General features: G+C 43.0%; 2 protein-coding genes across 3 annotated transcripts in view; one reads left to right on the plus strand and one right to left on the minus strand.

The window, feature by feature from the left end:
- The window catches only part of LOC135502015 (RNA-binding protein 42-like), a 45,876-nt gene that overhangs the window by 9,038 nt on the left and 17,279 nt on the right, over positions 1–19,559 (plus strand). The gene's annotated exons all lie outside the window — the stretch shown is intronic.
- Positions 2,414–19,559, minus strand: part of LOC135502016 (uncharacterized) — a 30,955-nt gene continuing 13,809 nt past the window's right edge. The window contains exons 2-5 of the mRNA XM_064794454.1: positions 6,919–7,133; positions 6,382–6,471; positions 5,157–5,234; positions 2,414–4,305 (exon numbers count right to left, since the gene is read on the minus strand). Of these exons, the coding sequence (XP_064650524.1) occupies positions 4,223–4,305; positions 5,157–5,234; positions 6,382–6,471; positions 6,919–7,132 (465 nt within the window). The 5' untranslated portion in view covers position 7,133 and the 3' untranslated portion in view covers positions 2,414–4,222. The remainder of the gene's footprint in view (positions 4,306–5,156; positions 5,235–6,381; positions 6,472–6,918; positions 7,134–19,559) is intronic.

The following is a 19,559-nucleotide window of genomic DNA, read 5'->3' on the forward strand; positions in this document are numbered from 1 at the left end:
CATGACCAGGAATCCAGCCGGTCTGGGCAATTTAACTCCGCCAACCTCTCACAATCTCGCTTGAACAGGAATCCAGCTGGTCTGGGCAATTTGACTCCGCCAACCTCTCACAATCTCTCATGACCAGGAATCCAGCCGGTCATGGCAATTTGACTCTGCCAACCTCTCACAATCTCTCATGGCCAGGAATCCAGCTGGTCTGGGCAATTTGACTCCGCCAACCTCTCACAATCTCTCTTGAACAGGAATCCAGCCGGTCTGGGCAATTTGACTCCGCCAACCTCTCACAATCTCTCATGACCAGGAATCCAGCCGGTCATGGCAATTTGACTCCGCCAACCTCTCACAATCTCTCATGACCAGCATCCAGCCGGTCATGGCAATTTGACTCCGCCAACCTCTCACAATCTCTCATGACCTGGGTCCAGCTGGTCTCTGCACTCGGACTCTGCAACCCTCTCACAGCAGTCTCCCAGGCCTGGGCTTTCTCGGTCATGGCAACTGAACTCCACCATTCTCACACAGTCCGTCAGGGCCTGGGGTAAAGCTGGGCTCTGTGATTTGTCTCCAGCATTCCCTCAAAGTCTCTCACAACCAGGGATCCTGCTGATTTCTTGCTCCCCTTCTCATGACCCGGGTTCCAGCCAGTTTGGTCACTTCAACTCTGCCATCCTCTCATGACAATAGCTCTGTTACCTGGGCCTAGTTGTTCAGAACAAATTTGATCACTAATGTTGGCCTGGCTTTATCTCCTTCAGTTAAGCCCTTAGACAACATCAACGTTAGTGAGAAAACCTGCTTTGAACCTAAAACCCATCAAGGTTGCTCACAAATGCAACCCGGATGTTGAGAAGCGTCTTGGCTTGTTGGTGTTACACACTACCAGTGTCATTAACACATCCAGTTATTGAAGTCATGAAATCAGATACTGTGTGAAAGGAACTACTTCTTCCTGTTCATGTTGAACCTTCTGCTCAGTAAAAACGTGTCGTAATGTGACACCTATGACCGAGAGCAGAGGATGCTGCAATAAAAACCCAACCAAAAAAACATCCTGTAGGTTTGTGATTGTCCTGAAACTTTTTCTCAAAGGGTACTATCAAAGGTGCTCTGGTTGGTTCTTTGATAATACTTCAATGTGACCCGCTCTGGCTGTCGTCCACGCATGGGTGTTAGACAGATACTAAGCTATTGGCATGGGCTTCAAATAACCTTTAAATGATTATATGACGGGTGTTGCTAGCTAATTGTTTGAGATATGGACTAATTTCTGTAGTGAAATTGAATGCCAAATTGATTACAATCACAGGAACTGGCCTGGTTCTTCAAGTCAGGCTTGTTGTTCCTGAGCAAAGAATTACAACAACAAGTCATGAAGTGCCTCATAACCAGATCTGGCACATGAGTTGCTCACTTTCTACTTGAAAGTGTTTTTGTGGCAGGCAGTGAAATGTTGCTTCCCCTCGTTAAAATGATGGCTTCCTCGTTCAATTGGCGCTCTTCTTCCTCTGTCATGTATTTGATGACTTTGACAGCCGTTAAAAACATTGCTTCAGAATATCTGTGGGAACGATGCTACTTTACTCGCTGTCACTTCTCCCGCGTTTAATGAGTGAAGTTTCATACGTTTTAAAGGACCAATTCTCACACACTAATAGGTCCGATTCTGTTCACCACCTTTTAAGGTAACAACAGAGTCAAAGTCAATGATGTTCTGTTCAACAAGTACGGTTAAAAATGTCATCTCTGTCCGGGTTAAGTGATCTGTGGTGTTTCAACGCACCCGTTCCCAAGTTCAATGACCATTTGGTGCTCTCTAATGGGGGGAGTTCCGATTGCTGCCATAAATTGGTAGTGCCATTTCCTCACCTGTAGAGGCTCATGTTCTGTGGCTCGAGGTACCAAGCAGTAGCGCTCGCTACTCTGTTGATGCCATGCAGCACCATTACTCGGTTGGTGTCATGCAGCACCACTCGGTTGGTGCCATGCAGCAGCACTCGGTTGGTGTCATGCAGCACCACTCGGTTGGTGCCATGCAGCAGCACTCGGTTGGTGCCATGCAGCACCACTCGGTTGGTGCCATGCAGCACCACTCGGTTGGTGCCATGCAGCACCACTCGGTTGGTGCCATGCAGCAGCACTCGGTTGGTGCCATGCAGCACCACTCGGTTGGTGCCATGCAGCAGCACTCGGTTGGTGCCATGCAGCACCACTCGGTTGGTGCCATGCAGCACCATTTGGTTGATGCCATGCAGCACCATTCGGTTGGTGCCATGAAGCACCACTCGGTTGGTGCCATGCAGCACCACTCGGTTGGTCCATGCAGCACCACTCGGTTGGTGCCATGCAGCACCATCCCATTGGTGCCATGCAGCAGCAGCATGCAATGCAAACAGTCAACTCAAGCTACTCCTTCACGTTTTTTATTCCACTTTATTGGAAAAGTTACATTGTAAAGATCACTTCTATGGATCCGTCAAGATTAACATTTATTTACATGTTCTGGCAGTAGATATGGCGAGGGTCCCTAACACATTATGGCAAAGAGAGAGAGAGGTGGCGCTACTGAATGCCATATCAGTCAGAGGTGGAATTGATTTGCAGGAAGGATGCCAGGCTTATCAAGAAAGTGAAAGTAACACTAACAGCTTTCATGATAGGCTCTACAATTTGGTCTGAGGACAAGATTCTAACTTTCGTCACGGACGGTGCCATCATCAAGTATCTTTTAAATACCTTTTTAAAGTTGGAAGATAAAGGTCTGATTCACTTGTGCTTGCTAACTATTGCAGTTTCTGTATTTTCTTTATTTTGGTGGGAAATAGTGTATGATTAGGTCAGGTTTGCCATGTTCATTGCCAACATGTTTCTGGCCGCTGTTGAGTTCTGGCCGTGTTAAACAGAATCTACAGAAAACTTCCTAATCCATCCGCTATTAGAAGATACTGATTCTCTCATCGGTCCTATGGTCCCAGTGACTATCAGAACCTATTCCCTTTTGTCTTGGGCCATCATTTGCTGGTGAGTTAATCATGAAGTTTTCCACTGATTGTGGTACTAAATTAGATCAAACAGCAGTCAGGGGCAATATTGGCCCTGACTGCTTTATTTCTGAATGCAGTCATGATCAGAGTCGGTCTAAACCTCCTCTCAGCTCCACTTTAGATGGTGTCAAGATAATTTTGGTGACCATCCATCAGTCGATGACTGTAGTGGATTACAGCGTAATAAATGACTTGGGAAGGATTAGGAAGTGATCTGTTGTACTAATCAAGGGGGCACCAGGTATGCGCGACTCTGGCATACGCACAGTGGCTGAATGGTTAAAGTGAGTGGGAAAGTTTCCATAGACCAAGCAAATCACTATCCATCACTGTTAATCTGACAAATAGCTGGATTTCTGCTCTGGGTGAATGAATTTTAATCCTCGGGGACTATTTATATAATAGATTGCAAGATGTTTGAACTGAACACACACTTGTTATGAGCTTCTTATTCACACGTCTACAGTATGGACAAACAAAGCTCTCTGTTCATACAAATCGCCTGTCCTTCTCCACAGTCAGTTCAAGTCAGTGCAATCAGTCATGTCGACAATTTGACAGAACTTTGAATAATTTCATTGGAATAAGTTCAGTTTGGTCTTTGCAGTGAATCCAGTCTGTTTGTGACAAATTGTCAGCAATTCGTCAGGCTTATGCTTTGACATAAAGGTATCGTTGCTTGTTGACAAAAAGTACTAGTCCTAATATTTCATTGCCACTGCCAGTCATTGCAAGTGACACTGCCTACTGTTGTTAAAAATGACCAGTCTTTTGAATCCACTGCGAGTCCGTGAACTTGTGAAGCTGTTTTAGATAAGGATGAGATAGAGATGAACTTGTAGAACACTGATGACATATCCTGAAGTGCACTTTCTGTGGCGTTATTGCTGGATCCGACGTGGCATGTCACTGGTATTCATGTAGGCACCTGTGTGTGTCAACCCTTAGACAATATCCTCAACTATACATGGAGAAGAAATTTCATTAAAATGTTAACCAACTCCATTGACCGCAGGATGATAAGAGTGGCACCTGATTTCTTCATACCGTCCAAGACCAGTTTAAACATTCTCTGTCTTCAACAAGTATGAAATATTCTCAAAGATTCAAGAGATTTCCTCCTGATGTCTGATGAGATAGCAGAAAGCAGATGAAGAAAGCTGAGTGGAAGCAGATCCTTAGTGTGATTTCTTCTCTGTGATAGCTTTGTCCCAGTAGACCTTGAAGTCGCCGGCCTTCCCATTGCTCTTGTGGTCGGTCTCTGCAAGAGTAAAGAGAGAAAGTGATTGGTCTAGAACTAGAAGTCTCGTATAAAGTTTCTTCATGTGACGGCATTCAGCGTCACAGCAAATGTCATAACAACAGTTTTATCTTCTTCACATGAGGCATGACAGACTTCTGGTTTCCTCCTCTGACCATTGAGGAAGTTGAGTAGAGGTGAAGATGAATGAAAGAGTGGAGAGTGTCATCTTTAAAACCATGCCTCTCTTCAGAACCACGCCCATCTTGATGCCAACGACGTCATTGCTTTCAATGCCTCTTAGATGTACATTGTCTGTCTCAAAGTTAATCTCGACAACAAGATGGAACAAATCTGCTGAAACATCCATCCCACTTTTCTCAAAAGTAGCAGGATTTTTAAGATTTACATATGACAAGGAATGGGATGATGGCGGTATCCTCCTTGGGATGATGGAAGCCATTTATGTGATTGCCTCTCAAGGGAAGTAGTGTAACTGTTTATTCCCTTCATTGCTTAAGTTGATTATTGTGGAACTTGTTTGAATGTTATCTTAGCTGTCATGCCAACGAAGTGAGGTCTTTGATGAAAAGGCAGCAGAAATGTTGAGCTCTGTTTCCAAAAAGCATTTTGAAGTTTGTCAAGTCATGAATTGGCTTTTTGTGTACTGGGAAATTGGGGAGAAGAGACAGACAGACGTCCAAACAACAATCTGCTGATATATCTGGAGAGAAAACATTTGATTAAAACATTTTTTGATAAGTTATACTATGATCAGAGGGTGAAAGTCTTATAATCTAAATCGCTTGGCCTAATATCTGATAGTGAGGGGATCTGATGGTCTGGTGATGCCAGCATGAGTGAGTCCTTACCTTCAAAGTCATCGAGGACTGAGCCAAGGAGATTCCATTCGTCCTCTGTTATGTCTGACCTCTTCTTATGCGATTTGCCTGGAAGAGATGAGGAAAGTGAGGTGATCATGTGTCAGGGTGGTCATCAGGAGGATATGTGTCAGGGTGGTCATCAGGAGGATATGTGTCAGGGTGGTCATCAGGAGGATGTGTGTCAGGGTGGTCATCAGGAGGATGTGTGTCAGGGTGGTCATCAGGAGGATATGTGTCAGGGTGGTCATCAGGAGGATATGTGTCAGGGTGGTCATCAGGAGGATGTGTGTCAGGGTGGTCATCAGGAGGATATGTGTCAGGGTGGTCATCAGGAGGATGTGTGTCAGGGTGGTCATCAGGAGGATGTGTGTCAGGGTGGTCATCAGGAGGATGTGTGTCAGGGTGGTCATCAGGAGGATATGTGTCAGGGTGGTCATCAGGAGGATGTGTGTCAGGGTGGTCATCAGGAGGATATGTGTCAGGGTGGTCATCAGGAGGATGTGTGTCAGGGTGGTCATCAGGAGGATATGTGTCAGGGTGGTCATCAGGAGGATGTGTGTCAGGGTGGTCATCAGGAGGATATGTGTCAGGTGGTCATCAGGAGGATGTGTGTCAGGGTGGTCATCAGGAGGATGTGTGTCAGGGTGGTCATCAGGAGGATGTCGAGATGAGGAAAGTGAGGTGATCATGTGTTAGGGTGGTCATCAGGAGGATGTTGAGTTGGAATGGCATGCTGTCTGATAGTATGGGCATCTGTGGTTTGGTTAGAGTAATCATCAGGAAACCAAGTTTGACAACATTGGGGGCTGTGTACTTGACGTCTTAGGCTGAATATCTTACAGTACACACAAAGCTCATGCTTCTACTTAACATGTCAGAGTCCACCTCAAGTTTTACCATACTGGTACAGAACTCAGATTTATATCATGAAGTGAAGATGTCTTTGTCTCTAGCCTAAACAAGCATGCTGCAACATGTGTTACTGTAGCTTTAGGCTGCATATCCATAGACCAGGCAGTGTTCTTTTCAGCAATTGTCCCCTGTTCCGTGTTGGCTTGTGCCCTTGTTATACCCCACCCTCAAAATGAATCTCTATTTGGCTCATTGGACATTTCCAATGCTATGGAGACAACTCCACAAGGGCACAGTCTCTGGATGCACTCCCTAAAAGGACATTGATGCCTATCCATGCATCACAGGTTAGTGTTTTTACCTTCGTAATCTTCAAGTGCTTTTCCTAGCAGGTTCCATTCAGCGTCTGTTAGATCTGCTGCCCTCTTGCCACTTGGTGACCATGATCGACCTGCAACAGGACAGTGAGAACCATTACTCAACATTCAGTCTTTAACAATTCTATGTGAATCCTCTCTGGGACTGTTGGTGAAAAAGTGCATGGATACTGCTCAACAGCAGGCCGGTCTGTCAAAGTACATTTCTCTTGATCTGATCAAAGTTGAATCCAAGTAAAATCCAGTCTGTACCATGTCTGTGTTACGCTTTGTTATGTTCTCTGAGAGAGGATACAAAGATGTATAGACACAATGAGCTGGGGGATTTCCTCAACTCTTATCTCAACTGTCGCATAGAACAGGTGGTCTAACCTGGTCATTGTAGCTAGAGATATAGTTTGAAAGAATCGTAGAAGTGCAATTCTAATTGGCATGTGAATGAGACATGTCATTTTGGTCCACAGTAGAACTTGTTTCAATGTGATATACTATGAAAGGACAGAAATTCCCATGAAGCATACCTGATGTGAAGAAAGGCTCCACGAAGCCCTTCTCTTTGCCTGGCAGGACCTTGGCATCCGATGTGACCTTGGATGAGATATGTGTGCACCCTGCTCCCCAGCCGCTGCAGCCAAACACGAAACCCAGTCGCTTCCTTGTTGGCATTGGGAGGGCACTACTGGTCAAGACGCATACAGCTAGCATCACCGTCACAGCACTGAGTGTGGGAGACATCCTGAAAAGACAACCAAGTAAGAAAGTCTTAGAATCAGATTTCCATTTTGGAAGTGTAGCATTGCCTCTTCAGCACGACATCAAGATGTAAAAACCTCCAGTGATAGTTCTAATACTGTTCATCCCTCGAGCTAGAAATAAGATAGAGATAACATGAGTTTTTATTCCTCTGCTTGTCAAAGTGTTCATGTCTCATATTGCTGTTATTGCTACGCAACCTTCAAGAGAAGAGAGAAAAAGGTAGCTGATGACTCTAGTGAAGGTCCTTCAGACAGGAGCACTGAGACTGATAAAAAGTGTTCTGTTGTGCTTGGAATCATGATGACTTGGGAGCTTCGCTCAACGGTTTTTGGTCACCTACTGTAGTTGATTGATATCCCTTGCTTGAGGATGTTCCAATAGATCACATCCATTCCATATTGATTTATCAAACAACTTCTGCAGAAAAAAAGCACCTTCGTTATGATCTCATTATAAATTTCTCGCTGAAATTTTGGCATGCTAATTTCCGTAACATCCATCAAGGGGAATACTGATGTCAATCGCAGTGTTTTCATTTTGATGTTAAAACGTAATAGGCTGATCCATGTTTCATGGGTTTTTTTTGGTAAAGTTTCTAATCGAGGAAGTCAGCTGGGGATGTGTCTTGCACGTACGTCATGAAGGATTCTAGAGTTGAACTGTGCTTTGTAGATCACACCGTCACCATCAGCATGGCCAGCCACCTTGGCCTTTGAAGGTGTAGTTTCTTGCTGAAGGCCATCAGCAAATGTATATGTTTACAGTTGTTTCTTTTTAGGGGAGGGTGCATAAGATACACGTTAAATAATATATGTACAAAAGAAAACCCATCTCCCCCATGGTGTTGGTGATGGCATAAGATCTCACTGTATTTACCTCGATATACGATCGAGGTAATCAGAATTCTTGGTAAGAACTGATGTTTGAGGGCATCCTTGGTAAAAAAGACAAGCATGGTAATATAACCCGCGTTCATCTGGCCGCAAGGGGTGATTTGCTCGTAATAAGAATGCAGGAAAGGCTTCAGTTGTGTGTGCAACATCTCACACAGGTTTACTGGCAAGAACATTTTCCTTCAGATAATGTTTTCTAAACATGCTGGAAAAAACCTGTACTAACATGGCACTAATGATACCATGGTCGCTCTAACTGTCACTAGGTGTTTGCATCGTTGTCCTCAAAGTATACCTATGTATCTAAGTGTTACAGGGAGCTGTTACAGTATGCTGCTGGGAAGTGTTTAGAGGACAGTGTTTCGAAGAGCTGCCAGAGAGTGCTTCAAGGAGCTGCTAGAGAGTGTTTCAAGGAGCTGCTAGAGTGTTTCAAGGAGCTGCTACAGAGTGTTTCAAGGAGCTAGAAGAGGGTGCTTCAAGGAGCTGCTACAGAGTGTTTCAAGGAGCTGCTATAGAGTGTTTCAAGGAGCTGCTACAGAGTGTTTCAAGGAGCTGCTACAGAGTGTTTCAAGGAGCTGCTACAGAGTGTTTCAAGGAGCTGCTACAGAGTGTTTCAAGGAGATAGAAGCGATGCTTCAAGGAGCTGCTAGAGAGTGTTTCAAGGAGCTAGAAGATAGTGTTTCAAGGAGCTGCTTGAGAGTATTTCAAGGAGCTGCTGGAGAGTGTTTCAAGGAGCTGCTGGAGAGTGTTTCAAGGAGCTAGAAGATAGTGTTTCAAGGAGCTGCTAGAGAGTGTTTCAAGGAGCTAGAAGACAGTGTTTCGAGAGCTAGAAGACAGTGTTTCAAGGAGCTAGAAGACAGTGTTTCGAGAGCAAGAAGACAGTGTTTCGAGAGCTAGAAGACAGTGCTTGAATGAGCTGCTAGAGAGTGTTTCAAGGAGCTGCTAGAGAGTGTTTCAAGGAGCTGCTTGAGAGTGTTTCAAGGAGCTGCTAGAGAGTGTTTCAAGGAGCTAGAAGACAGTGTTTCAAGAGCTAGAAGACAGTGCTTGAATGAGCTGCTAGAGAGTGTTTCAAGGAGCTGCTAGAGAGTGTTTCAAGGAGTTAGAAGACAGTGTTTCGAGAGCTAGAAGACAGTGCTTCAATGAGCTTTTGTTAAAGTGTTATGTATTGTTTATATCACTGCACTAGAACCCCAAGTGTTAAAGTCAACTTAACAAAGTGTTTTCCTCGATATTACTTTGAATTAATTTGATCACAATGTTATTTCCAGCGATGAGATTCTCATTGTTCGAAAGCAATCAAAATAATAACTAAACAGGTTTTTCGCTCGGAGAAATATCGTTGAAATTGAATCTTTATTTCTTCAAGTGTTCTGTCACAAAAAGAAACAGTGCAACGTCAAACTTGAAAATGTCATATGGAGCTATGATGTCTTAATTAAAAGTCATACACGCGATCAGCGCGATCTATCAGAAAGAATACCATTGCAATTTGATGATGTCGGCTCGTGCGCTCACTCTGTTAATGCCAAGGGTTAGACAGTTAAAGGGAGAATTGTACTGGCTTATGCACTTACTTGGCTAATGCTAATGGTTGAAGAGACTAGCAGATTAGCAATTGGTGTTTGATGTTCAAGCCTCCTTGTTAACCCAGCTAATGGCAGCCAATGAATTCATTGTCATAAAAGAGAAAAGATTAGAGGTCAATGAGACAGATTCATATGTGCCTATAGAATTGGAATCTCTTTTGTTTTATGAGAAAAATGATGAAAATGAAAATGCATAACAAAACATAGATCAACTTCAACTTGGAAAAGTGCTATAGAAATGCTAAACTTTTGAATATCAACTGAGACGGACTCTTTCAAAAGAACAAACAAGACAATGAAACAAGGCACAAACTATGGTTTCTGCTCATTCATTAGTAGGTTGCTGGAGGCAAGTTGATTCCTAGTATGCCACTGAAGTCTGCCGCTACGATCTCTGTTCATCTCCCATAATAATTTCTGCCTGAGGTGGAATAGTGAGACCATCATCCGGTTAGACTGCCTGTAATTATTTCTCATGCTTGGTAATATGTTTCATTATTGAGTTGTTTTGATCATACAATCGGCAATTGATACTGTCTTAACACTTTCATACGTCCTTCACACCGAAAATTACCACCAGTTTGTGCTTTGGGGGCCTCGGCTGATGGCCATTTCAAAATTAGACTTTGAAAGACAGTAAATGTTCATAACATATCCTGAAATTGCAGCATCATCCTTTGAGGAGTGGGTCTTTTCAAAGCAGCTCATCTCCACCTGTGTCGAAATATGTTGAGAAGTAGTTACGCTCCAGACGAGAACAGTCTCGTCCGAAGGTCAGCATGACTCAGTCAAAGGCACCGTAAATACAATTTCAGGTTATTTATGGCATTTTAAATCAAAGGACGATAGCCTTATTAGTATACAATTTAAAATTCAACTTGCTCATTAAAGTATAACAGTTATGGCGATGAATATAGTGAGGACATTTCTGGAATGGTGTGGGTGTCTTCTAAGAGTTTGGGCAATTGAGAAGAGAGCATAGTCACAGCTCGTTTTCCACACACTAGGTGTTTGTTTGTACCTGTTCGAATGACCCAGTACTTAAGTATTCGCTTCATGACTGGTTGGTTGAAGGTTCAAGACTCAAGGGCAACTTACTATGTTGAAGCCGGTTGGTTTGTAAGCCACAAGCAAGTTGACTATTGCATACGCACTGCCTTCTCGCCAGATGCTTGACATTAGAGGCAGAAGTTTGATGATAAGGAATGTCTCGCAAGCCTGTCTGGCCCTTTCATTACCGGTGACACTTCAGTAAAAAAGGACTTTTACGTTTTGCAGCTAAGCATCTCATCAGCTTTGGTTCTTCTGATTAATCTACTATACAACATGCAACAGCACAAACTACTCAGTAGATTGCTGCTGTTTTTCTTTGGATATTGGCAGCTAACATTCTAGTTTTCAGTGAGGAAGATTAGAAGTTTAACAAAATACCCCAACCCACGGCACTGTAGTTCAGAATGTGACATTTTCATCTAACTAAGAAAAACGAGAGCTCATTTCAGACGCTGATTGCTGGATAATCAAAGGCCAGCTCCATTCCTTCACTGAGGTCCACAAACATGATACACGTCACTGCTGTAACAGCAACAGAGAACAGAGGCCGTATGCTGCAGATTCTCATAGAACACTACTACAACAATTCAAGTGTATTTATTTCTATGCAGAGGTTGGAAAACTGATACATACATGGTGCCATCCCAACTGATGCACACAGACCCACATCACTTTCTTGCATTATCTCATTATTGGTTGCACCATTGTCTTCTAAACTTGTCAACAATATCGTGCAGCCAGACATTGCTGAAGCCATTAGGGACATCAGACTGACTTGCCACATTGACAGACCACGCATCACCACCAGTGATAGAATTAACACATGCCAATTCATTGTCCAGTCTCACGGAAACCTCAGTCAGAAGCAAGACCATGTCCAATTGGCTATTGGTTCACTCTCTTTTAATTACACGCTCAAATAGACACAGATTTAGTGGCGGATGTCCATGTATTTAGCTGGCCACTGCATATGCAAAGGAGGTTGTGATTCCTCCAAAGAGACGGGTCCCTCTCTTTCAAGGGACTAACACTGACAATTGTGACCACCTCTCTCAAAGGATGGTCTCTACCTCTCTCAAGGGATGGTCTCTACCTCTCTCAAGGGATGGTCTCTACCTCTCTCAAGGGATGGTCTCTACCTCTCTCAAGGGATGGTCTCTACCTCTCTCAAGGGATGGTCTCTACCTCTCTCAAGGGATGGTCTCTACCTCTCTCAAGGGATGGTCTCTACCTCTCTCAAGGGATGGTCTCTACCCCTCTCAACAGATGATCTCTACCTCATTCAAGGGATGGTCTCTACCTCTCTCAAGGGATGGTCTCTACCCCTCTCAACAGATGATCTCTACCTCATTCAAGGGATGGTCTCTACCTCTCTCAACAGATGATCTCTACCTCATTCAAGGGATGGTCTCTACCCCTCTCAAGGGATGGTCTCTACCTCTCTCAAGGGATGGTCTCTACCTCTCTCAAGGGATGGTCTCTACCTCTCTCAAGGGATGGTCTCTACCTCTCTCAAGGGATGGTCTCTACCTCTCTCAAGGGATGGTCTCTACCTCTCTCAAGGGATGGTCTCTACCTCTCTCAAGGGATGGTCTCTACCTCTCTCAAGGGATGGTCTCTACCTCTCTCAAGGGATGGTCTCTACCTCTCTCAAGGGATGGTCTCTACCTCTCTCAAGGGATGGTCTCTACCTCTCTCAAGGGATGGTCTCTACCTCTCTCGAGGGATGGTCTCTACCTCTCTCAACAGATGATCTCTACCTCATTCAAGGGATGGTCTCTACCTCATTCAAGGGATGGTCTCTACCCCTCTCAAGGGATGGTCTCTACCTCTCTCAAGGGATGGTCTCTACCTCTCTCAAGGGATGGTCTCTACCTCTCTCAAGGGATGGTCTCTACCTCTCTCAAGGTTTCTGATTTCATTTGGAAGCATTGCTACTGCAAATGTTTTGATTCGTTTTACACAATCTGCAACGTCTGCAATCTGTGTCCTGTGTTTGTCTGGTTGTCTGAGTTGTTTGCCATAGGCATTGGTGGACAACTGTTCAACCAACTATCATTTGTCTGTGTCCAAGGTGTTGGCTGAATGCAACGGGGAGGACTTCTTGCGCATGTTGCTGTGTCTGGCATTGGCTTAAGAAATGTTGTAGAATCACTGCCCGCAGTGGGTCTGTGCTCTTGGATGTAGGTCTTCCTTGGTATTGTGAATGTGAGGCAGCACCATTGCAGTGAGTTCCAGAGATACAATGCAGTGGTGATAGACAAAACCCATGTTGCATCTCTTGCGTTCATCTGAGACCTGTACATGTTGTTGCTCCCCCTTGACTTTGAGCATTGGCCCTTGTCGCAGCTTGGCGATGTGACATTTTGACATCACGTTACCATTGAGAGGCTCTGTTGAATCAGGCCGCTTGGCTTTTGTTTCTAGAAGCACAATGCCTATGTCATGTATGATGGGCATGGCAAACATCAGGGTATTCTAATCACTCTGGTTATCGGTCATTGCACTCAAGAAGAAGACAATATCCTCTTACATATTTACCAACATTGTCCGATTGCCTCTTGAGGGTCCTCACAATCTCTATCATACTCATAACATGCCCTTTAAGAACCTGACGTTTGCCAGACTTCCTGCTCAAGTAGCTTCCTCTACTGGTAGGTCATAAGTCGGATTCTGCCAGCCTGAAGCTAAGATCAAAACCTGATGTGAACATTGACGGATATTCGTGCTGGATATCGGCAGATCATCGAGTATGTTTACACAAGTAGTTAAGAGATCCATGGGGATGATCTAAGGACTGATGATTGGCTGGAGGTTCTATTCTCTTATGCCAGGCGGGTACACCATGGCAAAGGGGGCTATGTGTTGCTCTTTTGATCCCCCTTTGAATTGCAGATGACTAAGTTATGTTTATAATAGACAGCAGACATTTATTCATAAGAAAAGTCTTCGCAACTTTTAGGTTAAGTCTATAATCAGATGAGCACTATCAACCATCGATGATCATTCGCACAGATTAAGAAGAGCACGCAGTTATATCAGATACGGCAAAGAAGGCTTCTGTAGGGTTGATCTAACAGGCCAGGATCGTGATGAGCGTACTCTTGTGATGGCTTGGTAGAGATAGTGTCCTATGAAAACAAGCCTGTCCCAACTTATGCTTGTGCTGAATGGGTGCTTGTTCAGAGTGTGGTAATCTCGGCAATCGTTTGAAGGAAACTTGTTGATATAGCCTTGAGTATGGGCACATCCATCTCTGTAGGCCTCAATAAGTTCCCTGTGGAAGTCATGGTCAATATTGGAAATCATGTGTTGATACTGTGGAGAGAGTGTCTATAAAAACAACCTTCATCTTATGCTTGGGTTGGTATGGAAATGTTCTTGATGAATGGCCATAGAAATACTATTGTTTCAAGGGAGTTAAACAAACTCCTTTGCGCAGTGAATGATAATTGGCTGATCAGGCTTTAAACTGGCTTTATTAGGCATTTTTGAATGAATGACCTTTGGCTGAAGTTCGAAATGTGTTTCAGTGATAAATGGGGATTCGGGACGGGCGATTCTTGGTCATCATAGTGGGGTGGTCATCGTAGCATTGCCCGGGTGGTCGCCGACCGGGGTTCCACTGCACTAAACTTATAAACCAAACACACAAGTTATTCTGTAAACCTTTCAAATTTACAAAAATTATAAAAGTTAACTTTCTCACATCATGTTTTTTTGGCCCCAAGGCAAAGAGACTGCCAATCAATATCAATTTTAACATCAAACACATCATCAGCAATTGGAGAAATGAGAATGTGAATGCCTAAAGCCTGGCACTCAGATGTGTAGGCCAGTATTCAGAAGGAAAGGTTCCGTCTCAATTTCAGTAATGACACTTGACAGTCGTGATGGTTGATGTGACTTTCTGTAGGTTAGCAGGGAGTACAGGCGTAAGTCAATGTTCAACATGTAAGTAGGCCCTATACAACCTGAAACCTCCTGTTTCAAAGGGAAACTTAACCATTGGCACTCCCCCTGTGTGGGAGAATGACATCAATCACTGCTGTCAAACATGAAACATAATTCATGAAAAAAAGTGTGGAGTGTTGTGCTCCCATGTCAATCCAATCAATTAATATGAATTCATGAGCTACAGGAAGCATACGTTACCAGTTTATCAAACTGCGCCAAATATCCCGAATGAATACAGCAATATCAAATAAAATATATCATGTCAGTGCTGCTCCCTGGTGACAGCATAGCTGTCATACGAATGTCGCCCGCAAGACCAATTGCTCATTTTTAGCCGTCTGGCATGGCTGATCAGGACTTTGTGACTTTGGGGACACTTGCTTTATATCCCTTGCTGATTGTCAAGTTGGAAAACTTTGATCATCTCATGTGTACGCGTGTTGAGGACCTGAGAATGATAAGAATGATGCCGATCGGTGCAGATTTGAGAGAGAGTAATAAGGTTGAAGCAGGTTGATCTAAACCTGAAACAGATCAGTGCAGATTTGAGAGAGAGTGTGATCTAAACCTGAAAGTGATTAGCCTGATGCAGACTACTCCAGACTTGGGCACTCTAACCGGAACCCAAATCTTATTGTTGCCCCTTGCCATTAGTACATTTTCAATGAAGGAAGGAACTTAATGTACCAAGTTGACTCAGTAACCCCATCACCTGCTTGGAGTCCAGAAAGAGAAGTAATTGGTAAATGTGGTCTCCTATTGGGAGAATCCATTGTGACCAGACCTGTTCATGCCGGGATGACTTCTAGCTAAATCCTATTAGCGCACTGTCCATTGAAGATTTGGTGTTTGGATGTAGCCCATTCTTAAAATGAACAGAATTGGAGGTACAATATCAGTACTGGATTCCAAGCTACTAATTGATTTAGGGTATGGTCTATTGGTTGGCTTGGGCATGGTCATCATCTGACAATGGGTTGTGTACATGTGATCATCCATTAGCATCTGTATACTGTACTGTTGGTAGATTGGTTATAATGTGACTTTACATTCTACTCCCTGCCCATCCTGAAACCTTTCTCTGTGAGCTGCTCAATCAGCACTTACGGTCACGTGGTGGAAGGCAAGTTGAGGCCTGTCACAAGTCTCATGCCTGGGCTTGTTCCAGGACCTGCAAACCAGCTTCATATCTGTCTATGATTCTTATCATCTTATTTGAATCACTCTGGATGCATTCTGTGAGTACAACTTCCCAATTAGATGCTAGTGTGCCCACTCCCATCCCCCTGAAACTTCCCTCTCAGAAACTCTGAAGAGTAAGGGTCTGAATAGATACAATCCAACATTCCTTAGAAAAACAATATTTTAGACTAATTATCTTAATTGGCTATAACAACGGGAAACATGTCAATCAACCATCATGGCAACATGATTTTAAGGATGGAGGACACTGTCAGAGAAGTGGCTCATTTCCTGAGGTGATTATAGAACAAATATGTTATGTGGAATTTTGTTTTTTTCATTGCTGTTTTGCTGGAAGTTGCGTCTCCATTTTGTGGTGTTGTTTCAAAGGAAACATATTGGTTCCAACATCATAATACAGATTTTGAATATGGTACCAGCCGAACCTTTTGCTGCAGGGCACTGGCTGTGAACTGTAGTTAGGGACTACAGTAGATGTGACAGGATTTTGACCGTCATGATGTCAAGATGTCATACTTTTTGATGCAGACTCTTGTGAAAATCAGATGTGCCTATCAGGCTGCTGATACCCTATTGTCTTCTGGTATGCCTTTTGTCCACATCGCAATCTTTATTGGCAAGGCTGCTAGTTGATGGATGCATAGCAGAGTAAAGTGAGCTTGCTATCTTAGCGATGATAGGATGAGAGGTTTGCCGAGGCAAATATGATTGTCCATACTCAGTAAACTTTGCAATAAAATGGTTAGCTGAGCTATATCAGGTCCTGGAAAAGGCCTGCCTGATCACCGGTAGTAGGTTAATAACTGAATCAGGGATGCCTCAAAGAACCAGACTTGAAATAAGCAATTAGTCTTGTTCAAAGAGACTGTCAGACTGTAATGATGACACTACAATAAACAAACCAGACTTGAAATAAGCAATTAGTCTTGTTGAAAGAGACTGTCAGACTGTAATGATGACACTACAATAAACAAACCAGACTTGAAATAAGCAATTAGTCTTGTTGAAAGAGACTGTCAGACTGTAATGATGACACTACAATAAACAAACCAGACTTGAAATAAGCAATTAGTCTTGTTGAAAGAGACTGTCAGACTGTAATGATGACACTACAATAAACAAACCAGACTTGAAATAAGCAATTAGTCTTGTTCAAAGAGACTGTCAGACTGTAATGATGACACTACAATAAACAATACAATGCACAGAATTGCAATTTTGTCAGATTATGAGCTGCTTAATTCTGTTTTTCAGCTCATTAGTGGGTGTTGTAGTCTCCACCGTAACCTCGCTAACTAATTAAAATATTGAGGAGGGGGGGGGGAGTTTATTGGCAGCCTTTATTTCTTTAGTCTTCTATTAATCATTTTAATGGCTATTCTATACTCTTTAGTTATGTTAAAAATGCGGACTTTATAGGCTTACTTTATGTCTTGAGATTCCCGTGTTCAAATGAGACCCTTAAGGCATGATCGATATAAGATTTGACAGCATGAGAGCATGATGTCTGTACTTGTGGCCAACCTCAGCCTCGGCATTCATTGTGCTGGTAAAACTCAGAGTTGTGTGAATGCAAATGATGGAGAAAGGTCTTATGGCATTCATTGTGCTGGTAAAACTCAGAGTTGTGTGAATGCAAATGATGGAGAAAGGTCTTATGGCATTCATTGTGCTGGTAACTCAGAGTTGTGTGAATGCAAATGATGGAGAAAGGTCTTATGGCATTCATTGTGCTGGTAAAACTCAGAGTTGTGTGAATGCAAATGATGGAGAAAGGTCTTATGGCATTCATTGTGCTGGTAAAACTCAGAGTTGTGTGAATGCAAATGATGGAGAAAGGTCTTATGGTCCATTCTTTTTCTCTTTTCATATTCAATATCGACTACAATCATCAGGTGAGTGCAACATGTTTTTGTTTGTGATGTTCATTCTTTTAAAAGCTTGGAGCACACAGAGGTAAAAGTCTGTGAGATCATGTGCCAGACGTCTGTTTATCCTTTATCAATAGAAATTTAAACATCTAGTTGTTGCATGTCTTCGTAAATGACACAATGACACTGACACGAAGAAAGCGTCAGTAGGCCTGCAAGATGGATGCATCTCCCCTTACAGAGTCCAGTTTTACTGCCTGATTCTGTGTGTCAGTGGTGCTGACGGCCATAACAAAATAGCTGGAAAAGACGAGCAATATTTGTTTCCGATCGAGTGAAGCAGAAAGATGATATCACTGTCCCTTGCATCGATGACTTACACTTCTTCACCATCACTGATGTCCATGGTGTTTTCTCTTCGTCTCTTTGGTTAGCAGAACCTTTGAGAAACAGTTTCATAGAAATTGTAGAATCGCTGAAGAGAAACTTCCCACGCGACATCAACAAAATATTGCTGTATTTTCTACATCATTTACGTCAGTTAATTGCTGGTTTAGCTGTGGGGTCTTGCGCGGCAAACGATATGGGTATTTTCGGCCTCATTTATTTTTCTAGATTGCCAGTGTGGCATGCTGGGTAAGAAATAGTTCGTAGAATTATTGAAGTGCGAATTTTAGTTTCTCATGAATGAACAAAAGGTTTTTCTTGTTCAGCGTTTGTGATGAGCTGGATCTGTTGCATGCTGGTAAAGACCATTATGGAACAGGAGATTGAGATTGTCAGTATTGATGAAGAGTGATGCGGATATATCTAGTATGATTTAATGATGGTCATGTGTATGATATAAATCTTTGAGAAAAAAATCTGTGGCCAGCATTAGTCGAGACTTTTTTATACCTTGGTTAGCGTGCCCTCCGCTAGGCGAGTATCTGAAAGTGTGAATTTTTTATCTCGGCTGAAGTGAGCTGAGCTGGTCAAATAGCTATTCGATTGGTGTCCGTCCTTCCATCCATCCATCCATCCATCTGTAGACTTATTGGGCATTTTTTTGGTCATTTAGCCAGCCCGCCGCACTCGGAAGTCTTCTATGAGAGCAAAAAAAATAAATTTTTATTCCACCCAGCTTGTCCTTGGATGAAAAAGCCTGCTATAAAAATCTCGCCATAAAGAAGATGGTCAATCGGGCAAAATTAAGAGGGATTTTACAAAGCATGTAACATCACTTATGATGAAATGTATGTATTTCAATGTGACTGTAAAAAAACAACTATAAAATTCTGTCTCATGAGGAACAAGTCACAACCAAAAGAGCATTGGATGATATCACTCTCAATAAAATGTCTGCATTTCGATACGACTGAAAATGTGACTATAAAAAGCCAAGCCAAACTGTATTGTGCCATGAATGGGCTAATGAAATCATCTTTTGATGGCTTCACTGATTCAGGTGCGTGCGAACACTGACATTAAAACAGAGCGCTCTGTGATGTCATGCAAGAAATGAGATATCGTGTAACGTAATTAACCCAAACAAGACAGGAAATTATGAAAAAATGAAATCGTTTTCCTTTGTGAAATATAAAGGTTGAACAGGCGATCGTGTTGTATATCGAATAGTTTACTCACACTGGTGTGAATGATGAATAGAGTTTCATGATGAAGACAAATTTGCCCGACTTGATAACCATTCGATGTTCATCGTGAATGTTTAATATGCATTAGACAATATGAGAAGGAAGTGGCAGTAAAATAACGGTAGTTACTGATAACATTAGCACTCGTTGTGTAATCGGGCGTCATCAATTTCACGTGTCAGTGCAATCATGTGATACGGCTATAACGG

This window comes from Lineus longissimus, chromosome 18 (assembly GCF_910592395.1).
Source record: "Lineus longissimus chromosome 18, tnLinLong1.2, whole genome shotgun sequence".
Classification (NCBI taxonomy): Eukaryota; Metazoa; Nemertea; class Pilidiophora; order Heteronemertea; family Lineidae; genus Lineus; species Lineus longissimus.